This window comes from Panicum hallii, chromosome 9 (assembly GCF_002211085.1).
Source record: "Panicum hallii strain FIL2 chromosome 9, PHallii_v3.1, whole genome shotgun sequence".
Lineage (NCBI taxonomy): Eukaryota > Viridiplantae > Streptophyta > Magnoliopsida > Poales > Poaceae > Panicum > Panicum hallii.
This window is the reverse complement of record NC_038050.1, coordinates 12,808,263-12,830,404: the sequence shown is the minus strand read 5'-3', so window position 1 is coordinate 12,830,404 and position 22,142 is coordinate 12,808,263. Positions and strand designations below refer to the sequence as shown.

Here is a 22,142-nt window from a genome sequence, read left to right as displayed (position 1 = left end):
TTCTTGCCCCCCGGCCCCCGTCCCTCTCCGCCCCTATGACCTCTTCCGCCCCCCCGAACCCTAGCCCCGTCCCCGTCCCCGTCCCAGTGCCCGTCTCCACCCCGACACCCACCCCGAACGGGACCGCCTCACCGCCCAAGGACCAGCCGCCGCCGCCGCAGCAGCAGCAGCAGGCGGGCGGCCAGGAGGAGTTAGCACCGGCGGATGGCGGGGGCGCCGAGGCGGCGGAGGCTGGAGTAGTAGCGGGTGTTGCGGGCGAGGCTATGGAGGTGGATGGGGGTCCTGGCTCGGGGGATGCGGAGGCGGGCGGCGTGGTGGGAGTGGGAGGGGGCGGTGGTGCTGGCGGAGGAGGGCAGCAGGCGTCGCCGGCGACCGTGTTCCGGATTCGGCTCAAGCAGTCGCCAGCGAGCCTCCGGCATAAGATGCGCGTGCCCGAGCTCTGCAGGAACTTCAGGTGCAGGCAGCTGAGCTTCCCGAGCTTTCGTTTCCGGTGCCAAAGCTGAATATTTTTACTCGCACTTTTGGTGGTCGATGTGAGTTAGGCTTCTGATGACTACAGAAGACTTAAAGTCTCGTGCTCTTATGCTTTAAGTTGTGATGATGGGTGTAGTAGATTGAGGAATCGTTGTTATGTAGACCAAATTTGGCGTTACGAAGAGAGTATGTTTATGCGTTTGCGTTGGTTTAGAAGGTGGTAGATTTTTTAAGGACTCAGCTAACATGAATTTTGAAGATATTTCAGTACTGTTTGCTTGTTGAAAGGCATATTTGATCGGTCCTTTAGGGTTACAGGGTATGCATGTACTTATGTTTTTGGCTTAGCTTTGTTTCTTGTGGCAGTGACTGAAGTTTTGTTGCTTATAGAAATATATGAAGCTGTGTGCTTTGTCTTCTTAGACTAGTTTGAATGACAGCAGCTCATTCTAGCTTGTTGGTGGGAATGATACCTTTTTAACTTTTTCATAATGAGAATTTGATGGGGTCAACCTTCATTGATCCTTTTTTGTAAAAAAAAATAATTGTTTCTTTACCAATTGTTGTATATCGTATGTGCTAACTCTCGTAACAAGCTACTGTGTTCTGGAGCTGACAGTCTTATACCTCCTTTGACGACTTGTTAGGATAGAGAGAGATGAGAGAACAATGGTGGTAGGGGGGAGGGGTTTGATCCAAATCATTGGGTTTAATTAAATCCAAAATTTCCTGGAACAATCCTTCTCTCCAGATACCTCCTGAATTCTAATTGTCCTAACAAGGTGCATTATTATTGTTACTTTTCTGGTTTCCTGTTTCTGTAATCTATTTACCTGGTATAGGTGCCAGTTTGATCCTAATGTCACATGTAAACTGCTTATTAACTTTCAATATTGGTGGGGCTTTCTTCTGCAGTGCGGTTGCTTGGTGTGGGAAACTGAATGCAATTGCTTGTGCATCAGAGACTTGTGCACGTATTCCAAGGTTTGATTTCCTTCACATTCTTTCTCTGATTTGTTTTGTCCCTTGATTGATCTGCACACATACAATTTATAATGTTTAAACTATGAGGGCTATCTTAGGTAGTGGAGCCTGTGGTAGAAAGTGCGGTTTCTTTACTTGAACAGAAACTGCAGGAGAGAGTCCTTCTGGTAAAATTATAAGTAATGTATAAGTAGAGTAAAACTGTACAAGTACTTTATAAAGAGTTCCTTAGGACTCCAGGAACAGGGCTACAAGCCTTGTACAGCATACATCAAAAGAAAGGAAGTGTGGACTGATAACATAGAAAATCAAACATGAACATAGGTAAACCAAGAGTAGTAAAACTGAGATCCCAACGTCAATTCCTTGCAAAGAATGTTTGAGTATTCACCCTCTTAGTGAAATTGTTTTATCCATTGTTTTTGGGTACGAAATTTTCTTTGCAGAAAATAATGTGAATTTATTTCTCCAGCTCCAATTCGAGTCCTCCATTTTGGATCCCTATACATATCCTGAATCCGGAGAGACCAACAGAATGCTCTGTATTCAATGTAAAAGCAGGTACATGTCTATTTTATCTGCTGCGCAAAATATTCATAGGAACGATTTCCTTGCATGCTGTTCTTTGCTACACATATGCATATGTCTCAAATTTCAGCCCTAGTTGTATTTTAGTGGTGTAGTTGTACTCAGATTATGACTGTGTACAAGCAGATGCAGATCAAGTTCGATACTTTATTTTGTCTGTAAGAACATAGATTGAGGGTGTGTTCGTTTCACAGGGTCTAAATTTTAGAGGGGTTACATCAAAGAGAATCTTATCATTTAGAAGTATTAAATAAAGTCTAATTACAAAACTAATTGCAGAACCCCAGGTCTAATTCGCGAGACGAATCTAATGAGGTATATTAGACCATGATTAGCGGATGATTACTGTAGCATCACTGTGGCAAATTATGGATTAATTAGGCTCATTAAATTTGTCTCGCGAATTAGCACCCATCTGTGTAAAAAGTTTTATAAACAGATTTTATTTAATACTTCTAAATGATAAGATTCTCTTTGATGTGACGGGGTCTAAACTTTAGAGGGAGGAAACGAACACACCCTGAGTTTCTTTCTGAAATTATTACAACTCATCTGAAATAAATCTATCTATTCACAGCATGTTTCACTGTAATGGTATTGTCAATTGAACAGATTCTCCACGTGACTTTGTTCAGTTCATTGAATGGTCTCCGCGGTCCTGCCCTCGTGCATTGCTAGTGGCAAATTTTCATGGGCGGATCACAATATGGACACAGCCAAATAAGGTAAGCTATTCCCTTGAGATGGTCCCACCATTTCTGTTGGAGTTCGCTTTGTATTTGTAGTGTAATAAGAACTGAGTTTTTCTAGTAGCTGTCTTTTCAAAGTTTATATATTTAATGCCATCAAATCTTCTCATATTAATCAGCACTTTTTGTGGTGAAGGGTCCCGTAAATCTTGTGCGTGATGCCAGCTCGTGGCAATGTGAACATGAATGGCGTCAAGATCTTTCTGTGGTGACCAAGTGGTTGTCAGGGGTTTCTCCGGTACGTTGCTAACACACATAATAGTATTAAACTCCATGCTGCTTACTTTCACTATATAACATGCCCCCTTATGTTAATGTGACAATACATTCGAATGATCCTGTTTTCACAGGTCAGATTTCCTGAGCATAATAGCGTATAGGCTTAATGATCATGATATTGCTTGATTATAAATATGGAGCATCGTTTTCTTATTTCTTAAACACAATGCTCAATTAATTGTAGTATTTGGTTGAGATCCAGATTGCCTATGTTACACCTCAGTATATGTATAGGTAAATACATCTGAATTACCTTTAAAGGGCATTTTGGTATTCCTCTATTAAAAAGTGCTACTACCAACATAGATGTGCCTTGGTTAAAGTTGATAAGCATTTGGAAAAGGACGGAGCAGCATATACTAAGGCCCCGTTTGGTTCCGAAGGGCTAAACTTTAGCCCCGTCACATCAAACGAGAATCTTGCTATTTAGGAGTATTAAATAAAATTTGTTTACAAAACTTTTTGCACAGATGGGTGCTAATTCGCGAGACGAATTTAATGAGCCTGATCAATCCATAATTTGCAACATTGATGCTACAGGAACCATCCGCTAATCATGGATTAATATACTTCATTGGATTCGTCTCGCGAATTAGCTCAGGGGTTCTACAATTAGTTTTGTAATTAGACTTTATTTAATGCTCTAAATGACAAGATTCTCTTTGATGTGATAGGGCTAAAGTTTAGCCCTCCGGAACCAAACACCCCCTAAATGATGAGGGTACACATCACGAAGATGGAATCATGTCTTGGAATCCTTTGCATCAAATAAATAAAATAAGGGATTTTGGCATTCTTGCCCCTGTTTCAAAGTCAAATGGTGATTTTACCCTCATTTTTTCAGCTGTGCGATTTTACCCCCGCCTTTTGAAAATGAAGGCACCGTTTACCCCTGTTTTTAACCCTGTTAGTTGGATGTCCACTAAAAAAATGGAATCAAATTGGAAAACTATTTAAAGCAATGGGAAAAGACTATACTACCCCTAACATTATCCAAAAGCTATCCCCTTCCATCTCCAAACTCTCACCCAGACCTCCCCGTTGGAACCCAAGCTAGGTAGCAAGAGGCAGCGGCACCAGGAGTGGGGGCGTGCACGGCCTCCTGGCGCGGGCTAGCATGGCGTCCTAGCGTACGCGGCGGCCCCAGCGCGGGCGCCCAGGCGCAGGTGCGCAGGGGCGCATGCGGCGACCCGACGCGGCTCACGCGGCCAGGCGCGGGTTCTTTCGGCCACTGGTGCTGCTCGCGCGGCTGCCTCCCCTGGCCGCGGCCGCGGGCCGCCCCGTCCTGCCGCTGGCTAGGCCTCACCGCCGGCCATGGCTCGGTCTTGGCCGGCCAGGTCTCCTCTGACCGGTGGGGCCCGCTGGTCAGAGGCTGTTAGGGTTTAGGAGTGCTTGATGTTAAAAGAGGGCAAAATCACATAGGGTATATCTGTCTTTTTGATCGTTAACTCCTTCTATCAGAATAGGGGCAAACTTAAGCTTTGTTTTAAAAAAGCGAGGGCAAAATCGCACAAAGCAAAAAGGAGGGGCAAAATCATCATTGGCACTCAATACAGGGGCAAGAACGCAAAAGTCCCATAAAATAATGCTTGTGCAACGTTAAAGCATCATATAGAAAAGAAGAGGGAGTAACAGTATTGTGAGATTACCTTTTTGGCTTGAAAGAATTTGATTGTAGATAGAAGAATAAAAGCTCATATCTGTACTTCTGCTAAATTTATTTTTTCTTCTTGATCCTGCAGTATAGATGGCTTCCTGCAAGCTCTACTAGTTCAAACCTGAAAACCTTCGAGGAGAAATTCCTCACCCAACAGCCTCAAAGTTCAGGTTGGTGAAGCAAATGGAGCATATTACTGAACAGATTGATTTTGTGGAGTCTTTGAATTTGAACACTTAGTTTACTCTTAAAAATCTGACTTAAGCTTGTTGTTGCAGCTGGATGGCCAAGTATTCTATGCGTTTGTTCAGTTTTCTCATCAGGTTCTGTTCAGCTTCATTGGTCACAGTGGCCTTCTCAAAACTCAGCACAGCCTAGATGGTTTTCTACTAGCAAAGGGCTTCTAGGAGCAGGACCCAGTGGCATAATGGCTGCTGATGCTATTGTAACGGAATCTGGAGCTTTACATGTTGCTGGAGTACCCCTTGTTAATCCATCCACTGTAGTTGTTTGGGAGGTGATGCCAGGACTTGGCAATGGTATTCAGGCAACTGCGAAGATAAATGCAACAAGTTCGGTTCCTCCGTCTTTGAATCCTCCTTCCTGGCCTGGTTTTGCTCCGCTAGCGGCCTACCTATTTTCTTTGCAAGATTATCTTGTTTCTGAGGGCGCACAAACAAAAAAACAGACAGAGAACGAGACTACTGAGGCTGCATCAATCCATTGTTGCCCAGTTTCTAATTTTTCAGCTTATGTCAGTCCCGAAGCAGCTGCACAGTCAGCCACCACTACTACCTGGGGCTCTGGGGTTACTTCAGTTGCTTTTGATCCGACTCGTGGAGGATCAGTCATTACAGTTGTAATAGTTGAAGGTGGGAGATGAGCCAGTTCTTGATATAATTTTCCTTTCCCAAGTCACAGTAATAATCCAAATTTATTCTGAAACATGGCATGAACCTGATTTTAATGATGTTCTCCTGCCCGTCATGATCATATACTCTGCACATCTCCAAAGACCCACCCTCCTCCCCACCAAAAAGGAAAAAGAAAACGTACATCCACACACTTATTTGTACACACTTAATTTAACTATATATGTCTGGAACTGAAATTAGAAGAGAGATATGGATCCATGCACTCAAATCTTATTTGGACTACCTTGTTTCTTACATCCTGGGCCATAGTCTAGAGAACATGATTTCTCAATCAGCAACTATCCAATTGACATTCTTCTTACTTTTTTTCTTTTGCATCAGTTGGTGTTTATTTATTTATTGATGATCTTTAAATTACTTCTTGCAGGGCAGTATATGTCTCCTTACGATCCTGATGAAGGACCTTCCATCACTGGGTGGAGGGTGCAATGCTGGGAATCTTCGCGGCAACCTGTTGTTCTTCACCCAATATTTGGAAGCCCTACTAGCTTTGGTGGGCAACCTCCCATGCAAATTTTTTGGTCCACTAGAGTTAACAAAAGCATTCCACCAACAGAGGACCTTAAAAATCCTCAAACATATGTTCCAATGCCAACAACATCAGATGAAAGAAGCTCCTCCGAGTGCAGTGTTGACAGAGCAAACAGACTCAGTTTTGACCCTTATGATCTTCCAAATGATGTTAGACAGCTGGCTCAAATAGTCTATTCTGCTCATGGTGGTGAAGTTGCTGTTGCTTTCCTCCGTGGAGGAGTGCACATTTTCTCAGGTCCAGATTTTGATCAAGTTGACAGTTACCATGTCAATGTTGGCTCAGCTATTGCTCCACCAGCCTTTTCCTCCAGTAGTTGCTGCTTGGCATCAGTTTGGCATGACACGCTCAAAGATCGAACAATATTGAAGATAATACGTGTGCTTCCTCCTGCAATTCTTAGCACGCAAACAAAGGTCAACTCAGCAGCATGGGAACGGGCAATAGCAGATAGGTATGCCACCAAATTTATAGATGCTGGTTCTTAACTAATGTGATTTATATTCTTGATCATTAGATAATTTATGTATCTCTTGTTGGGGTTCATGTCTAGCTAACCAACTTGTTTGAGGCCGAAGGCTTTGTTGCTGTTCTTTTATCTCTTTGATAATTGATAATCCTGTCAGATTTTGGTGGAGTCTGTTGGCTGGAGTGGATTGGTGGGATGCTGTCGGTTGTACACAGAGTGCTGCTGAAGATGGTATAGGTAGGGGCATTGCTGCTGATGATATTTTTTTCTGTGTAGTTTCTGCTATCTAATTGGTATCAACTTTCCTGTGTTCGCCTGTTGGAGGCTGAGCTATAGCAATAAAATTCATTCTCATGGGCAACACTTCATATCCTACAATCACATTCTGGGGTTTATGGAGATTAAAATTACTTCTTTTTTTAACATTTAGAACCGCTTTAGTTAAGGCATCATGTCTTGGTGGAATAAATATTTGGTTATGCTTATTTTTTGTCTGGAAGTTTGCAAATGATAACTTTGAAGTGGTTAACTTTGTATTTGGCATATATGGAATTGTCCGTTCAGTTTTCATTCATGTAAACTATATTACTTTGTGCAACATTAGGTTATTTCCTGTTGTGACGCGATTTTCTAACCAAATAAAAATGTGTTTAATGCTTTAGTCTGTTTTTAGCATCTGATCTGTTTAACATCTCCAATATTTATAATCGTCCATGGATAACTCAATTATTTGTTTTTTCCAGTCTCACTTAACAGCGTGATAGCTTTTCTGGATGCGGACTTCCATTCTCTTCCGACTATGCAACAGAGGCAGCAGCACTGTCCTGTAAGTTGTTGCTTTTGACAAACTATACTAGATCAACGTGGTATCTGATTGTTTATATCTTTATCTCTTTTACACCTGAATTGGTATGTTGCATACACAGTCTTAACCACAGTCAATTCATCATTTACCACAGTGGTCATACCATCAGTCACCAGTTAAGTTTGATTGAGACATGTAGTGTACACATTGTACAGTTTTTGGCTTCTTCCTTTCCTGCACATGGCCCACTTTCTCTTTTGTTTGCTTCCATATCAACTAGCCATAGAACATTCGAGTGCATTGTTACAGGCCACGATTTTTTTCTTTTTTCTATTTCTCATTATGCAATAGCGGGGATACATGTTATAACTGAAATACAATTCTATTCTATAATACATCACTATTACCTTTAACTAATAAGGCTGCAAAAATATCTTGGTCCCACTGGTATAAAGCAATCTGTTTAGGTATCTCTTTTGCCCCCTTTTATTGTTGGAGTTTCTACTCTGTCAGTAAATATGGTTGCATGTTGAAGTGTATGGCTGTGTACACGTAGGAAAGAAATTAGAAAATGTAGCAAGCAATTGCAGCACCAAACCACTGAGTGCTCGTGTATTTTCTCCGTTTGTGAGCTCCTGGGCTACCTTTGAGCCTTCTTGGCTTTCATTATCATGCTAAATTTGGGGATGTACAAAAACTTGTGCAAAGAGGAAAAGAAAGATAAATCAGCACTTCGTTACGGGTTGCGGATCAGTGAAATAATTACATCCGCAACTATTTCAAGTACTGATTTTCTCTTTTTTTTGTTTCAGGTTGTACAAGTTTTTGTTCAGCCTCAAATTTGCATGATGATAGATGCTTGCATACTCTGTCCATCCGTATTCTTAGTTGAAGTTTTCATGTACCAGTTTAGATGCTACCATGTTTGGTAGCACGGTAGCACTAGATATTTGCTTGTACTTATACCTTTTGACTTCAATGATTAAGGGCTTGTTGAACTACCTTTCTTCCTCGTGATTTATGGATCTTTTTTTTTTGAAAAGTTTGTGACTAATGGATCTACTTCATGCAGAACCTCGACAGGATTAAGTGTAGGTTATTGGAAGGAACAAATGCCCAAGATGTCCGAGCACTTGTGTTGGACATGCAAGCAAGATTACTTCTGGATATGCTAGGCAAAGGAATTGAGTCTGCCCTTATAAATCCATCAACTCTGCTACCTGAGCCCTGGCAAGCTTCCAGTGATATGTTATCTAGCATTGAACCTGACAAAATGACTGTTGAACCAGCTCTACTTCCGAACATCCAGGTTTAGCTGTCTACTTTACGCGAATTGGTTTCATTTAATTGTCATGGAACATAAATTCAGCTATAGTCCATTTCTTTTGTTCATTGGCTATAGTCCATTTCTTTTGTTCTCGAATTTATTCTTCTAGGACTTGCCACTGAGCAATTATTGGTATACTTTATCTCTTTCACATATATATTGCTCTAGTTGTGTGAGGTGAACTCATGTTCAATGCCTGTTATGCTTTGCCAAAACTGATGTATTATATAATTCTGTAACGGGCATATTAGTGTATATATTTCTGTACAGGTTATCTGCATAGAAATTCTTCATGTTACTTTAAACATAACTTATTTTTTTAGCATCCAAATGCAGGGTTACGTTGATGCTGTTCTTGATTTAGCATCACATTTCATCACACGCTTGCGGCGTTATGCAAGTTTCTGTCGAACTCTGGCTAGTCATGTTGGACCATCTTCTACAACAGGCACTTCTAGAAATATGGTTACAAGTCCAACAAATAGTTCTCCTACGCCGTCAAATAATCAAGGTTAGTTATGCATGCTCTTGCTAAAACTTGTGCTTTTCTTTTGTTTCCACACAAAAAAGCGCATGCCGAACTTATGAGCTAAAGTGTTTGTTTACTTCCAACTTAGTTATGCTCACCTGCAAATTTCAGGTAATCAAGGGGGGGCGACATCTGGACCAGGCAACTCACAAATGCAGGAGTGGGTCCAAGGTGCAATTGCTAAGATTAGTAACAACTCTGATGGTGCTGCCACTACAACACCAAATCCAATGAGTGGGAGGTCATCGTTTATGCCCATCAGCATTAATACGGGCACATTCCCTGGCACACCTGCTGTTAGGCTTATTGGGGATTGCCATTTTCTCCATAGATTATGTCAATTATTGCTATTTTGTCTACTTTTCCGGAGAAGGCAATCACCAAGGTTACTTGCAAATGCACAAAAAAATCAAGATTCTGCTATCCAGAAAATACAGCACATGATGAATGCTAAGACAGAGGACAGCAGTACAACAGTAAGGTCTGGTCTAGGGGCTGCCAAAGTAGAAGATGGGCAGGCTATGCGTGGTGGGCAATTTGCACTTGGAGCAAAGGGTCCTGAAGAAAATCCGATTGGAAAATCTGTTAGAATAGGTTCTGGCAACGCTGGCCAAGGGTATACTTCAGACGAGGTGATTATCAAATTATCGGCAAAATGCTTTGTTTTTTCCCCATAATCTGGGGTTTGTTCGATGGAAATACACAACATTGTATGTATATTAGTGAATGGCTGCAAAAATTATTGCTTTCTGACAACTTCAATATTAATAATATTAAATGAATCTTTGGAAGTTAGTGTGATCGGAGTGGGATCAGTCGTTTGGCATTTAAACTTCGCTGTAGTAAAAAAGTTGACAATGTCCTATGTGGGCTGAAATACTTTTTGACCTGAACCGGGATGGAAACAACAATGTTTTGGCTTGTGCATTTCTTTGGAAATAACTAGTCTTAATTGTTATGAGAATACACATTTCGATTATAGCCATCATACAGTGCTATTGCATCTCTGTGTTATTTTTGAACCCTTGATTTAAGCAGTTTTAAATTTCGTTGCAGCACAGCATGGATAGGGCTTTGATTTAATAATTTGCTTATTTATTATATTTAGTTATTTTCCCGGTTATTTTACAGATTTCTCTTTCTGTTCTTTGAAAAGAGGATTTCTTTTGTCTAGCTTATATCGAACTATCCGCTTAATTTTATTTCATTATTGTAGGTCAAGGTCCTTTTTCTCATATTGGTTGATCTGTGTCGAAGGACATCTACCTTGCCACATCCATTACCTGCTTCTCAGGTTGGTTCCAACAACATTATCATAAGGTTGCACTACATCGACGGCAATTACACTGTGCTCCCTGAGGTAGTGGAAGCATCTCTTGGTCCCCACATGCAGGTATTAGTCGAAATTTTCATGGAAGTTTCTATTAGTTGCATTTGTATACTTTTTATGTGGGCATATTTTGAGCTTCCATCATATAGCACAGTTTTTTTTTCTGTTTTGTGCTGAACTCGGGACTACTCCTTCAAAAGGTTTATTATTGTTCTGTTAGCAGAAGCTATTCATTTTGTGGTTGTCTTTGAACGAAACATGCACTATTACGGTCAGGGCTTAGGCATGCCATTTTGGCATTTTCAGTGGCCCCTTGATGCATAGGTCCAATGCTATTTTGATTCATTATTTCCCATATCTGTGTAGAATATGCCTCGCCCCCGAGGAGCTGATGCTGCTGGTCTTCTACTTCGTGAATTAGAACTGCAACCACCTGCTGAAGAATGGCATAGGCGCAACATGTTTGGTGGACCATGGTCAGAACCAGATGATTTTGGTCCATTGGATAACATGCCTCATCAAAAAGTCAGTGGTTCCATCAACCCTCATTTGTCTGACATGGAAGAGGACTATGGGAATTCCCTTGGTGTTCAAAGTCTTTGGCCAAGAAAGCGCCGGTTGTCTGAAAGGGACGCAGCATTTGGTCTGAAAACATCTGTTGGTTTGGGAGGATATCTTGGTGTCATGGGATCTAGAAGGGATGTTGTCACGGCTGTGTGGAGAACAGGTCTTGACGGTGAATGGTATAAGGTGAGTATGCTTAAAGTTGCTTTAACAATGGCCAGTCCAGAGTTCTTTAACAAGTTATTGGGACATGTTATGTGTTCTCATGAATCGTATGTTCTTTCCAGTGCATACGATGTTTGCGGCAAACTTGTGCATTTGCGCAGCCTGGTGCCCCAAACCCGACAAATGAACGCGAGGCTTGGTGGATCAGCCGGTGGAGCCATGCCTGCCCAATGTGCGGGGGTTCGTGGGTGAAAGTTGTTTAAGTACTGGCTTTGGTGACAACTTCGCTCATGGGTGAAAGTTGTCCAAGTACTGGCTTTGGTGACAACTTCGCTCCGGATAGCATTCTTGGCAAAATATGTATCAGCATCGTGGGTTTTGCATCTAACGCTAGACTATAGGTTCAGGCCGGAGGATCATGGTTGGCCTGCATAGATCAGGGCAGATACACACACTTGGCCTAACAGCTGTGTAAGGCGCTGGGTAGAATTAGGAGCAATTCTGGGGTCTGAACCATGTGACTAACATTTGCGTTATGCTGTCTTTGTGTATATAGTGGTATTATTAACAATGGCATTACAGTTCATCCACTACATGGTTACTGGTTAAATGAAGTCCTGCTTCTATGCTTTGCCTTAGATGAAACGAAATTTCGGTTACCATTGAGAATTCACGGGTGAGCAATCACCTGTGAAATTTGAACACCGGCACATCGAAATCTACTCCAGTGGTTTAAAATTCATCGGAATTTAACTTTCTGAACACGTCTGATACTGATTTCTGTAATAAGAAGATGCCAAAAGCGCTCATCACGCTCCAACTTGAGGCCGACCGAATCGGAGCCGTCGGTTTCATCAGTACTACTACTGGGTTCAGCTCGGCTGCTGCGAGCGCGCGGACTCCTGAACCGAAGCCGCGTCCAGATCTCTGCCCTCCAGCGCCCCCCATCTCCGGCGATGGCGTCGCCCTACGCCGGCGGCGTGCAGTCGCCGTCCCCGGCCGCGGCGGCGCAGCAGCAGCAGCAGAACCACTCGCTGGCGTTCCGCGTGATGCGGCTGTCCCGCCCCTCGCTCCAGCCCGACCCGGCCGCGCTGCTCCGCTTCGACCCGCGCGACGTCTTCCTCCCGGAGGACGCGCTTACCGGCCCCGACCCGTCCGCCGCCGCCGACTTCCTCCACAGCATCCTCCACCCGCCGGACCCCACCGCCACCGTCCCTGGGGAATTCACCTTCCGCGACCGCTTCCTCCTCCGCGACCCCGCCGACGCCCTCGCGCTGCCGGGGCTCCTCGTCCTCCCCCAGTCGTTCGGGTTCGCTTCCTCCCTCCCCAAGTCCCGATTCCGGAGCGTTCCGTGCTGCTTCAGGTGCCGCGATCGCTGATTTTGGTGTGCTTGTGTGGGTGTCTAGGGCCATCTATTTGGGCGAGACCTTCTGCAGCTACATCAGCATCAACAACAGCTCCAGCTTCGAGGCCAGGGACGTCGTCATCAAGGTGTTCTATCCAGCGGAACCTCTTTTCGTCTCACGATTTTTAAAAATGCATTTAAATTCTTGGATCATTTCTTGCAAATTGGATTTAAATCGGGTGAAGTTGTGTGGTTGATCGTAATGTCAGTAAAGTCTGTTAAACTTCCAGGTTTCTGCATTTGCTCCAGTGTCAGAAATTCAGAATCTCGAATATGAGTGTTGGATTGCTCTCATGAGCCAAGCTTTAGATCAATCACTAGATTAATCAGTTTACTTGTTTCTCATATGCTATATTTCCACATACTAGATGCTCTTAATGTTGCTTTGCTGATAGATTGGCAGGTTTCTCTCTATGTCAATACTTGTGGTACATGGTTACCTTGAGGTTTGCAAGCAATAACTGGATTCAATAGAGCATACCTCACCTTGTTTAATTTCTAAAATATTACTTTATGTTACCTATGAGTTATGATCAAGTCAAACAACTAACTGTCTGATGACTTGATGATAAGATTGATAACCTAAGATTGGTGCAATTTCATGCTCTTGATCTTATGGTCAAGATACCCTCTACAGCATACCTCACCTTGTTTAATTTCTAAAATATTACTTTATGTTACTTTTGGATGCTTGTAAACTGTAGATGGGCATATGCTTTTTAATTTTTATTGATAACTTTGCATATACTTGAATTAAAAATCGTTTTCATTGATATAATCATTGCAGCAAGATTTTACTTCATATCCATGACTTTTTTTCTAAAAAAATGTATTATTCACTATTTTTAAGTATCCAATGTGTTTGACTGGTGCTTTACTTACACTAGGCAGAAATACAAACGGAGAGACAGAGAATACTTCTTCTAGATACATCGAAGTCCCCTGTTGAGTCAATTAGATCAGGGGGTCGATATGATTTCATTGTGGAGCATGACGTCAAAGAACTAGGAGCACATACGTATGTTCCTCTGCATTTTCATTTTATGTGTATGTTTCTCCTTTGCTGAAAGCAATATTTGTTGTTGATTTGCTCATTTTGTGATTGAATCCAGACTTGTATGTACTGCTTTATACAATGACGGTGATGGGGAGCGTAAATATCTTCCCCAGTTCTTTAAGTTCTCTGTTTCAAACCCATTATCTGTTAGGACAAAGGTAACTAGTTTCCAGATTTTATTTCTGTCTAATCTACATTCTGTATATATCTCAAAATCATAATCTCATTATTGATAGAACAAGCAGAATGATATTATACAAAGTACATGTCAATAAATTTTCTGCAACTTTTTCCTTTTCAGGTTCGCACCATCAAGGTAGGTCATCTCTTGTTTTGAGTCTAAACAATAACTGTAAGTCCTTTTGTTAATTGTAGATGCTGTCTTTAGAAATCTTAATTGGAGATAATTATAACTTAAAAAACGATTCACAATTACAGCCTTCTGATCTGTTGCATTTTTTTCTTTGCTTTGCTTAAAATGACACTTTGCATTTTTCTTGCCAATTTGAATTTCTTAACAAAGCAGAGGCCTCATTCCATTTTTAATATATCTACATTCTGTTTTAACAAATTATTTTCATCAAGAGTTGGGTGTATTTCGTTGTTAAAACAACAGCTTGTGCTGTTTGTTATTTTCTGCATTATTGCACACTTGTTAATTCACCATGGCAGTCTTCTGTTTTATATCGTTAGTCTATGTTGACAGGACATTACATATCTGGAAGCCTGTATAGAGAACCATACAAAATCTAATCTTTACATGGATCAAGTTGATTTTGAGCCTGCCCAACAATGGAAAGCTACAAGATTGGAAGCTGATGAGCATCCCTCAGCAGTGAAGTCTGAAATAGGGTAATTCAAGCGCTTAAAAAACTAGATTTGTTTTGATAAGAACACACTACGGCTATGCGAGAATGTTGAGTGGCACGTATGTTCTGGCATTTTATTGTGGCAGTTTAATATATGAATGAAACGGATGCTTGACTAAGCAAAATATCTGATTTGGGTTCCATTTTTTCATGCAGGGACCTCTGCAAACAGCCTATCCTCATCAGAGCTGGGGGAGGAATATACAATTACCTTTACCAGCTTAGATCATCATCTGATGAGGCTGGTCAACCCAAGTTGGAGTTAAGCAGTATACTTGGTAAATTTCAGATAACATGGCGGACAAATCTGGGTGAACCAGGCCGCTTGCAGACTCAAAACATTCATAGCACTGTTAGTGAAGTTCCTGCTTCCGTTTTAAAAAATCTTATTGCTATGTGTTGGAACTTTACTTTTGTTAGTTACAGTGATATTGAGCCTAATATTATCATTCTCTTGCTCCCTCATTATTGAATTGCTTCGGTTGTATATAATTTTTTGAGGGAAATTCCATTGTATATAATTGTTACAACTCTCTTTCTTTCAGCCAACTGCAAGCAAAGATGTTGATCTACGTGCTGTGAAAGTTCCACCTATCATATATGCAGAAAGACCATTCATGGTAAATTCTGGTTTGCATTTGTTTTTAAGCATACTAGATTACTGTTGCCTGGAGAGTCATCTTAAGGGTGAAGCCAGAAAAATCTCATAAGGGGCCAGATAATAACATATATGAGCTATTAGGGGTGCTCAAATTTTAATTTTCCTTTCAATTTTATGGTGATTTTTTTGTGTGTGTATGGGGTTTGCGTACCATGGGCCGGGGGGTAGGCTGCCCCCCCCCCCCCCCCACCCCTCCCTGGTGTCGCCCCTGAGTCATCTAATGCAGTTATGTTTCATGCATGATAAATTTACTCTGGCATTGATATATTGTAGTTTACTTATGGGTCATTTTAAATTTCAGATTTTAGCATTTTAACCAAATTGGAAAATATATTAGTTTCTTTTGTCTTCTCTTGTCCAGTGAAATCAAGAAAATATTAGATGGAAGTCAATGATGCCTGAATTCCTTTTGGGACTTTCTGTTCTAGTATAGCTAGAGCCTCTTAGGCTCTTAGCTTTCTGGCTTATTATTATAAAATTAAGTCGACCTGAATCCATTTTCTCATTGTATCTTCCATAATTAAATGCAACTGTGCCATAAACTTCCAGAAGGCAAGCTGCACAGCAGGATGTCAGGAATTCTGTTCCTGTATTATTTTGCTCCTTTCAACTCATTCCACTTTTATGTTTCCCCTTATTCTCTTCTCATTTTCTTTTCAATAGCACAAGGTTCTAAGATGTCTATGTTTTACATTTAACAAGTCCACCTCATGGTCCTATTTATCTGGATGATACCCACAGTAATCTGCTCTTACCCAGTATAAACAGGCTCAACGTTAAGAGTTTACTAGTATCTTAAAATTTTAATTGTATGAACTCAAAAGCGGTATTATCAGAAGCTCAGTGGCGGTATTTATTACTTAGCAAGGTTGTTTTCTATGTATTAGCAACAGTATCTAAAAGCTTGTAACTTGCCTTGGCCTTTAGTCTTTACTGTTTTCTTGTTAAATCAGTTAGGAGTTTATCTTGGTTTGATCCGTATGGCAACCAGCAATAATTACTAGGTCACATTCTGTCTTGTTGGTTTCAGACGTTCAGTGATATTTGAAGGGAACTTGAAATAGCCCCCCTTACTTTGCATTTCCATTACTTCTCTATTGCTGTGGATGAAGTGATGTGATTAGGGAACTAATTTTAGTACGCGATAAGATGGTTTCACATTTATACTGCTGTTGTCTAATGGACACATCTTCAGGTCAATCTTTGTCTTACAAACCAAACAGACAAAACTGTTGGCCCTTTTGAAGTATTTCTAGCTCCATGTATGACCGGTGAAGAAAGAGTTGTTCTAGTCAATGGACTACAAAAGTTGGTTAGTTGCTTCACTTGCACGTTTTTTTTTGGTTTATCGTGGAACATGGCTAGATTAGGTGATTTATTTAGCAATGGTTTTCATTAGAATACATTTTGGTGGGGGCTTTCCATGTTTTAACATCTGCTTAAACATTTATCCTATGAAATTGAGATCAGCATTCTACTTGCTTTGGGCTTTTACTTAAACAGTTGCCCCTTATTTAGGTGTGCATTAATTAGTTGGATATTGGCATGGTAATAGATTTCTGATTTTTTCTAATAAAAAAGAAAAATGTTTTACAGAGAATTTTTTATTGAAATCATGCTTTGGGCTAGTGTTGTTTTTTGGCTATGTGAAAGTGGTTAGATGTACATAGCAGGTGCACATTGTTAATATTAGCTGGATTTCTCCAACTCTGATAATGATTATTCTACATTAGTAAACTTGTTTCCACTCAAGTTATTCTTTAATGAACAATAGCAAAAGCAAGAAAATCATCATATCGGAATACACTACCAGCTGATGGCAGCTATTCGCTTGAGTGGGCCTTTGCCTCTCTATTTTTATAATGAACATAATGCTGTTAGCATGTTTTCTTATATCCTGCTTTACCTGTGCACAGATTTTACCTTTGGTGGAGGCTTTTGAGTCTATCAAATTTGATTTGGTAAGGAAATTATCTGAACTCGTAACTTTCTCCCATCGTTTCAAAACTCAATTGTCTGCCAGTTTTTAATTGTATTTCAGCCACTCCTGTCTTGTATTGATAATCTGAAAAGTGGTGGCATTTGTTGATTAATTAGGAAAGCATAGGTAGATAAATGAGAAATTAACATTGCTCTCATGTCTCTTGCATAGAAGCGTGCTTAAAGTGAAAGCATACTATCAAAATTAGTAGCTATAAGTAACCATAGAAGTCTATCCTTTTGCATGTCCTTGTCTGACCATACAAGTCTACAAGTGAGAGATTGTGTGTTTCTTTTTTCTCTGGCCAATAAAATGAAACGTTTTCCCCCTTTATGGCAATAAAGGTGAAATGAGTATCTTTGGAATAATATGCAGAGCATGGTAGCCACCCAGCTAGGAGTACAAAAGATTTCCGGAATTACCATGTATGCTGTGCAGGAAAAGAAGTACTACGAACCTTTGCCTGACATAGAGGTACAAAATCATGTTTATTCTGTGAACATTAGCATACTAGCACTTGCAGCAATCAATCATGTGAAGTCATCTTCCTGTTCGTTCATGAAGCTGCCGAAACCCTTCCATCACATGCTTCTGCCTTGCAGATTTTTGTTGATGCAGAATAGAAGGCTGCATAGAGAGATACCTTTCCACCCTTTTCCTTACCATGGGAGGTATACATAGCTTGCATTGAACATGGTGTTGCTGATGTAATTGTGTTTATTAACCACGTGATACATCCGGTTGTAATTAATACTATCTATTTATTTCTATGAATGCCATGTAGAACAGGGTTGGTTTTTGTTCACCCATCAGGACTTTTCCTGTACTCTTTGCATGCGTTTAAACGCTCCCGGCATTGCATGCCTTTCGGACGATTGAAGGTTGCAGGGTTATGAATTTTGGTAATGAAGAGTGGTGCTGCATGTTCCTCCAATGCTATTAGCTGCTTTTTCACCATGAATTGAATGCAAGCACGTTCCAAACAGTCACGACGGTAGCCAATTTTTTCGCCAGCTGGTAATATCATGCTTAACACGACATTGCTGAATACATGCTTGTTTAATACGTTGCAGAATGCACGAACTCTGGCAGATAGTACGTTGCAAGGGGCAGACGACGTTACACCACCATATGTCCATACAGCAGATGAAACCACAAACCAACCCAGAGGAGAGATGCCCTAGTTTTCCCAATGTCCCAAAAGATCAAATGTCATCAGATCAATGACAGCAGCTCCATTCTATTCTTCTACACTTTTGTAACCATGGCCTGAGTTTCTGGCAGCTCAGAGGTGTCATGGGCTCATGGCGGGAGTGGTCGCGCTGGACGGCGTGATCTGGCCGGCCGTTGGGTGAGGGGCGGGGCGCGGGAGGGCAGTGTCGATATTTTGCAGGGGGGGAGTTTGAATTGTGGGGATTAAAATGGTGCTGTATAAATCCGTCAGTACTCCGTAGCAGGTGGAGGTGTTGTGTTCTCTTCAGTTAGCTCGAGCCGGTATAAAAAAAAATGATATGAATGTTTTGATTTCCTTGCAGCGCCAATAAAAAAAAAGAAAAAAGAAAGAAAGAATGGCAACAGCCAACGGGTAATACCACCTTAGATCATAATATATGAATGATTTGTAGCGGCCACAAATTCTGTGGCGGAAAATATTACTACTTCCTCCGTCCCAGTATATAAGACGTAACCACCTCTGGTTCAAAGACCGAGGAACGTATTTAATTCTCTCCATCAACACTAATATTACTGTATCGATGTACGTGTATATATACGTAGAGAACGCGTCTTATATTATGAGATTTAAGTAAAAAATAGTTACGCCTTGTATATTAATAGGACGGGAGGAGTACCTTGCAAACGGGCACACGACAATACACCACCGACCGTACAACAGACGGATCCACAAACCAATCCAACGGAGATAGTTTCACTGCCTTACAAAAGACCAGGTCATAACAGCAATGACGAGACCGATTTTGTAGCAACGACAGTTGCTTCAACTGAAACTCATCAGCGGGGATCCACACAGCTGCACGTCGGAGATGTCGGAGAGCCTCTGCCGTGAGCTGGATGCCATCCCAAACTCCTCCAGGTCCGAGATGCTCTTCCGCTTGTTCGCAACCTCTTGCTTCGGCCTCTCATCGGACGCCTCCAGGATGGGGCTCAGCGCCGGCTGCTGCTGCTTGGAAACCATCGCCTGAGCCTCGGCCACTGTTGCTGGGTCGTCCTCTGATGTGTAGAGTATGTTCTGGATAGCATGGACCTGAGAGCAGAAGACACATCAGCACCATCATCAAAACACAACTCTGAACAATGGATAGAACAACAACTCAGAAGTCTTTCAAATGATAGATACACTGCAACTACTCAGTACTCACAGGCACGTGCTCAACTTCAGGGCTCTGGCACAGGATCTCAATGTCCCGCAACTTGGAGAAGTAGAAATCTCTCTCCTTCTCCAGGCTATCAACCAGGAGCTTCAGCTCAGTGATCTGCAAACCATGGGACAAGTCTTCATAATGTTGCATATGGAGAACAAATTTGGAGAAATATTTACATAGACTGATTACTAAGAATAACCTGTTCATCATAAGCTGGTCCACCAGAGTTGGCAAGTGATGGTTTAGCACTGCGTTGTGGCGCATTAGCCGCTTGTCCACTTCCCCGCTTAGTGCCATGTGATGAAGGTTGAGCCTTGTGTCCTGTGGATGTAGACTTGGCCGGCGTGTGAGAGGGCACCGATGTTCTTCTGTTGGTTTCTTTTCCACCTTTGCTGCTTTCCCTTCTCTCAGAAGCATTGTAGCTGTGTGTGTCATACAGAACAGGAAAATAAAATGTAAGCATCCAGACAATTTCTTACAGTACAGTTCAGTTACAATTGGTAGAAATCAAGGAAACTAAGTACTGGGAAATGTTCGCACTCAATTGATCTACAGGCTACAAAAAGTGACCAGATCAGTGATTACCTGGTCATGAAGCCACCATTGACAGAATCACAGTATCTTTTCATCCACTGCATAAACTCCAAATTGTCAAGAGGTCTTCCTTTGATGAGTTTGTTCACCTCGATGTGCTGCGACAAAGGAAACAACAAAGAGTAAGATCCCAGCAGTACCAAAAGCCAGTTTAGAGTAGCAACTAAGAACCTAAACTAGAAAAGACACATTGCTAACTCTTGATTTCAAAGGTTTCTAGCAGTATGAAAAAAAAAGATCTAGGAATGCAGTGTTTGATTCTTCTTGTCATATTCCAACGTTACAAAACAACACGGCATGGGAAAAAATAGAGTAAGAAGATTATGGCGGCATCAATCTGCTTTGAATTAGCAAAGGAAACCAGAAAAAATTAAGATCCCTTTATGTGGTTACCAAACTAAGTAATAGCCGAAACACAGGAAACCCACCAAAACTGGACATGAGAAATACCTACCAAAATATGACATGTAAATTAATTGTTTTAGTAGCAGAAATCTTAATATCCATGATGTGACCTCGCACGCGGGCGGCAGAAAGAGGGGAAATAAACCAAGCCGGGACTCACCTTGGTGATCTTGAGCTTGTTGAACACGTCCTGCAGGACCTTGTAGTTCTGGATCATGTCGTACTCGGTCTTGGCGTCGAAGTTGACCTTGTGCATCGGCACCGCCCCCGGGTGCGCCGCGTCCATCAGCTGGCACGCTACCGCGCCCGACGCCGCCTGCAGACCACCGAAATCAACCGCTGGTTTCAGCCTCTCAGGGACTCGCCTCGCGCAGAACCCACCCACCCCCAACCAATACAAACGGAGCATCCTCCCCGCAGATCCGAGAAACCTCCGGCACCACACCGCGGAGATCGGGAACAGGAGACGCGGGCGTCGCTTACCTCCTCCACCTTGGAGAGGCCGAGCTGCAGCGTGGTGTTGATCCACGCGAGGATCTCGTTGCGCCCGACGAAGTAGGCGCCGTCCATCATGCCGATGTTGCTCGCCGCCATCGCTGGCCGCCGCCGCTCGCGGGGATCGGAGGATGGGGGGTGGGGTGGAGGCGTGGAGCGGGGTGGGGTTGGGGTTGGGGGAGAACGCGAGGAGGATGGATGGATTTGAGATTTCGAACTGGGAGGCGCCCGCTGCCCGGGCTTGTCTTAAAAGGGAAGAGGAGGGCTTCGCGTCCGGACGATTCTAACCTCGGCGCGGGCCAGGCGAGGGCGATCTGGACGGTGGGAAGTGGGCGCGGGGCGCAGGTGGACGGCGGGATTCGGTCGACCGTTGGGACGGGCGCGTGGGGGCGGTCTCGTGATTCGCCTTGGGTTTGCTGGAGCCAGGGTGAAGCGTGCGCGCTCTGGGGAAAAATATTTTGCCCGGCAGCCCTTGCTGGATTTCTGGTGAACTCCATGCGGGTTCCGTCGAATTACTTCGTAGGCTTCAAGTCATGTGGAGGAGAAAAATCGTCGACAACGGCATCAGACATAAATATGAGACGCTAGGAGGATGGATTTCAGATCGCATCCTGACATTTGTTGCGCAAGTGTAAATGCGTAGGGCAGTAAGGTCTCATGTGCAATTATCTTCCCCTCAAGTGTGTTTCTGGCTCTGCGTATGCGCTTGACTGCTTGAGGAAATGGAATGGGCCAATGGGGCGCTTCCGTTTGCAGCCAAAGTTAAACTCTCCCGTCTCACTCCCACGCGTTGTTTTTGGGCAAAGTCATTCTACAGTATGCGAACTAAAAATAGGTAGGTTGGTTAGTTTTCTTGTAACGAAACCTGGCAACAAGAGCTGAACTATCTTAACCAACATAAGCGTTG

General features: G+C 42.5%; 3 protein-coding genes across 5 annotated transcripts; 2 read left to right on the top strand and 1 right to left on the bottom strand.

Annotated features, from left to right (window-relative positions):
- Nucleotides 1–16: 16 nt before the first annotated feature.
- On the top strand, nucleotides 17–12,001 carry LOC112877161 (mediator of RNA polymerase II transcription subunit 16). Its single transcript, XM_025941377.1, has 16 exons — nucleotides 17–454; nucleotides 1,390–1,458; nucleotides 1,931–2,019; nucleotides 2,659–2,771; nucleotides 2,932–3,033; nucleotides 4,817–4,901; nucleotides 5,010–5,603; nucleotides 6,034–6,652; nucleotides 6,825–6,904; nucleotides 7,411–7,493; nucleotides 8,545–8,781; nucleotides 9,136–9,310; nucleotides 9,440–9,960; nucleotides 10,545–10,721; nucleotides 11,025–11,408; nucleotides 11,510–12,001. The coding sequence occupies exons 1-16, from the start codon at nucleotides 36–38 to the stop codon at nucleotides 11,648–11,650; spliced, it is 3,888 nt and encodes a 1,295-aa protein (XP_025797162.1). The 5' UTR covers nucleotides 17–35; the 3' UTR covers nucleotides 11,651–12,001.
- Nucleotides 12,002–12,032: 31 nt separating this feature from the next.
- LOC112877162 (trafficking protein particle complex subunit 13) lies at nucleotides 12,033–18,253 on the top strand. 3 transcript variants are annotated; one of them, XM_025941378.1, is made up of 12 exons: nucleotides 12,033–12,696; nucleotides 12,794–12,878; nucleotides 13,684–13,810; nucleotides 13,905–14,007; nucleotides 14,151–14,165; nucleotides 14,556–14,701; nucleotides 14,875–15,070; nucleotides 15,264–15,338; nucleotides 16,575–16,691; nucleotides 17,296–17,340; nucleotides 17,736–17,834; nucleotides 17,963–18,253. In XM_025941378.1, exons 1-12 carry the CDS (start codon nucleotides 12,181–12,183, stop codon nucleotides 17,981–17,983), a joined length of 1,545 nt encoding a protein of 514 aa, XP_025797163.1. In that variant the 5' UTR covers nucleotides 12,033–12,180; the 3' UTR covers nucleotides 17,984–18,253. The 3 variants fall into 3 exon arrangements, 2 of the variants coding, with proteins under 2 accessions (XP_025797163.1, XP_025797164.1); XM_025941379.1 differs by having other exon boundaries at nucleotides 12,222–12,696; nucleotides 13,680–13,810; XR_003225453.1 differs by lacking the exons at nucleotides 17,296–17,340; nucleotides 17,736–17,834; nucleotides 17,963–18,253 and having other exon boundaries at nucleotides 14,875–14,996; nucleotides 16,575–16,640.
- A 912-nt stretch (nucleotides 18,254–19,165) lies between these two features.
- On the bottom strand, nucleotides 19,166–21,382 carry LOC112876815 (microtubule-associated protein RP/EB family member 1C). Its single transcript, XM_025940994.1, has 6 exons — nucleotides 21,224–21,382; nucleotides 20,901–21,056; nucleotides 20,327–20,433; nucleotides 19,941–20,163; nucleotides 19,739–19,852; nucleotides 19,166–19,623 (listed from the first exon to the last, which is right to left on the bottom strand). The coding sequence occupies exons 1-6, from the start codon at nucleotides 21,332–21,334 to the stop codon at nucleotides 19,357–19,359; spliced, it is 978 nt and encodes a 325-aa protein (XP_025796779.1). The 5' UTR covers nucleotides 21,335–21,382; the 3' UTR covers nucleotides 19,166–19,356.
- Between the last annotated feature and the right edge of the window lie 760 nt (nucleotides 21,383–22,142).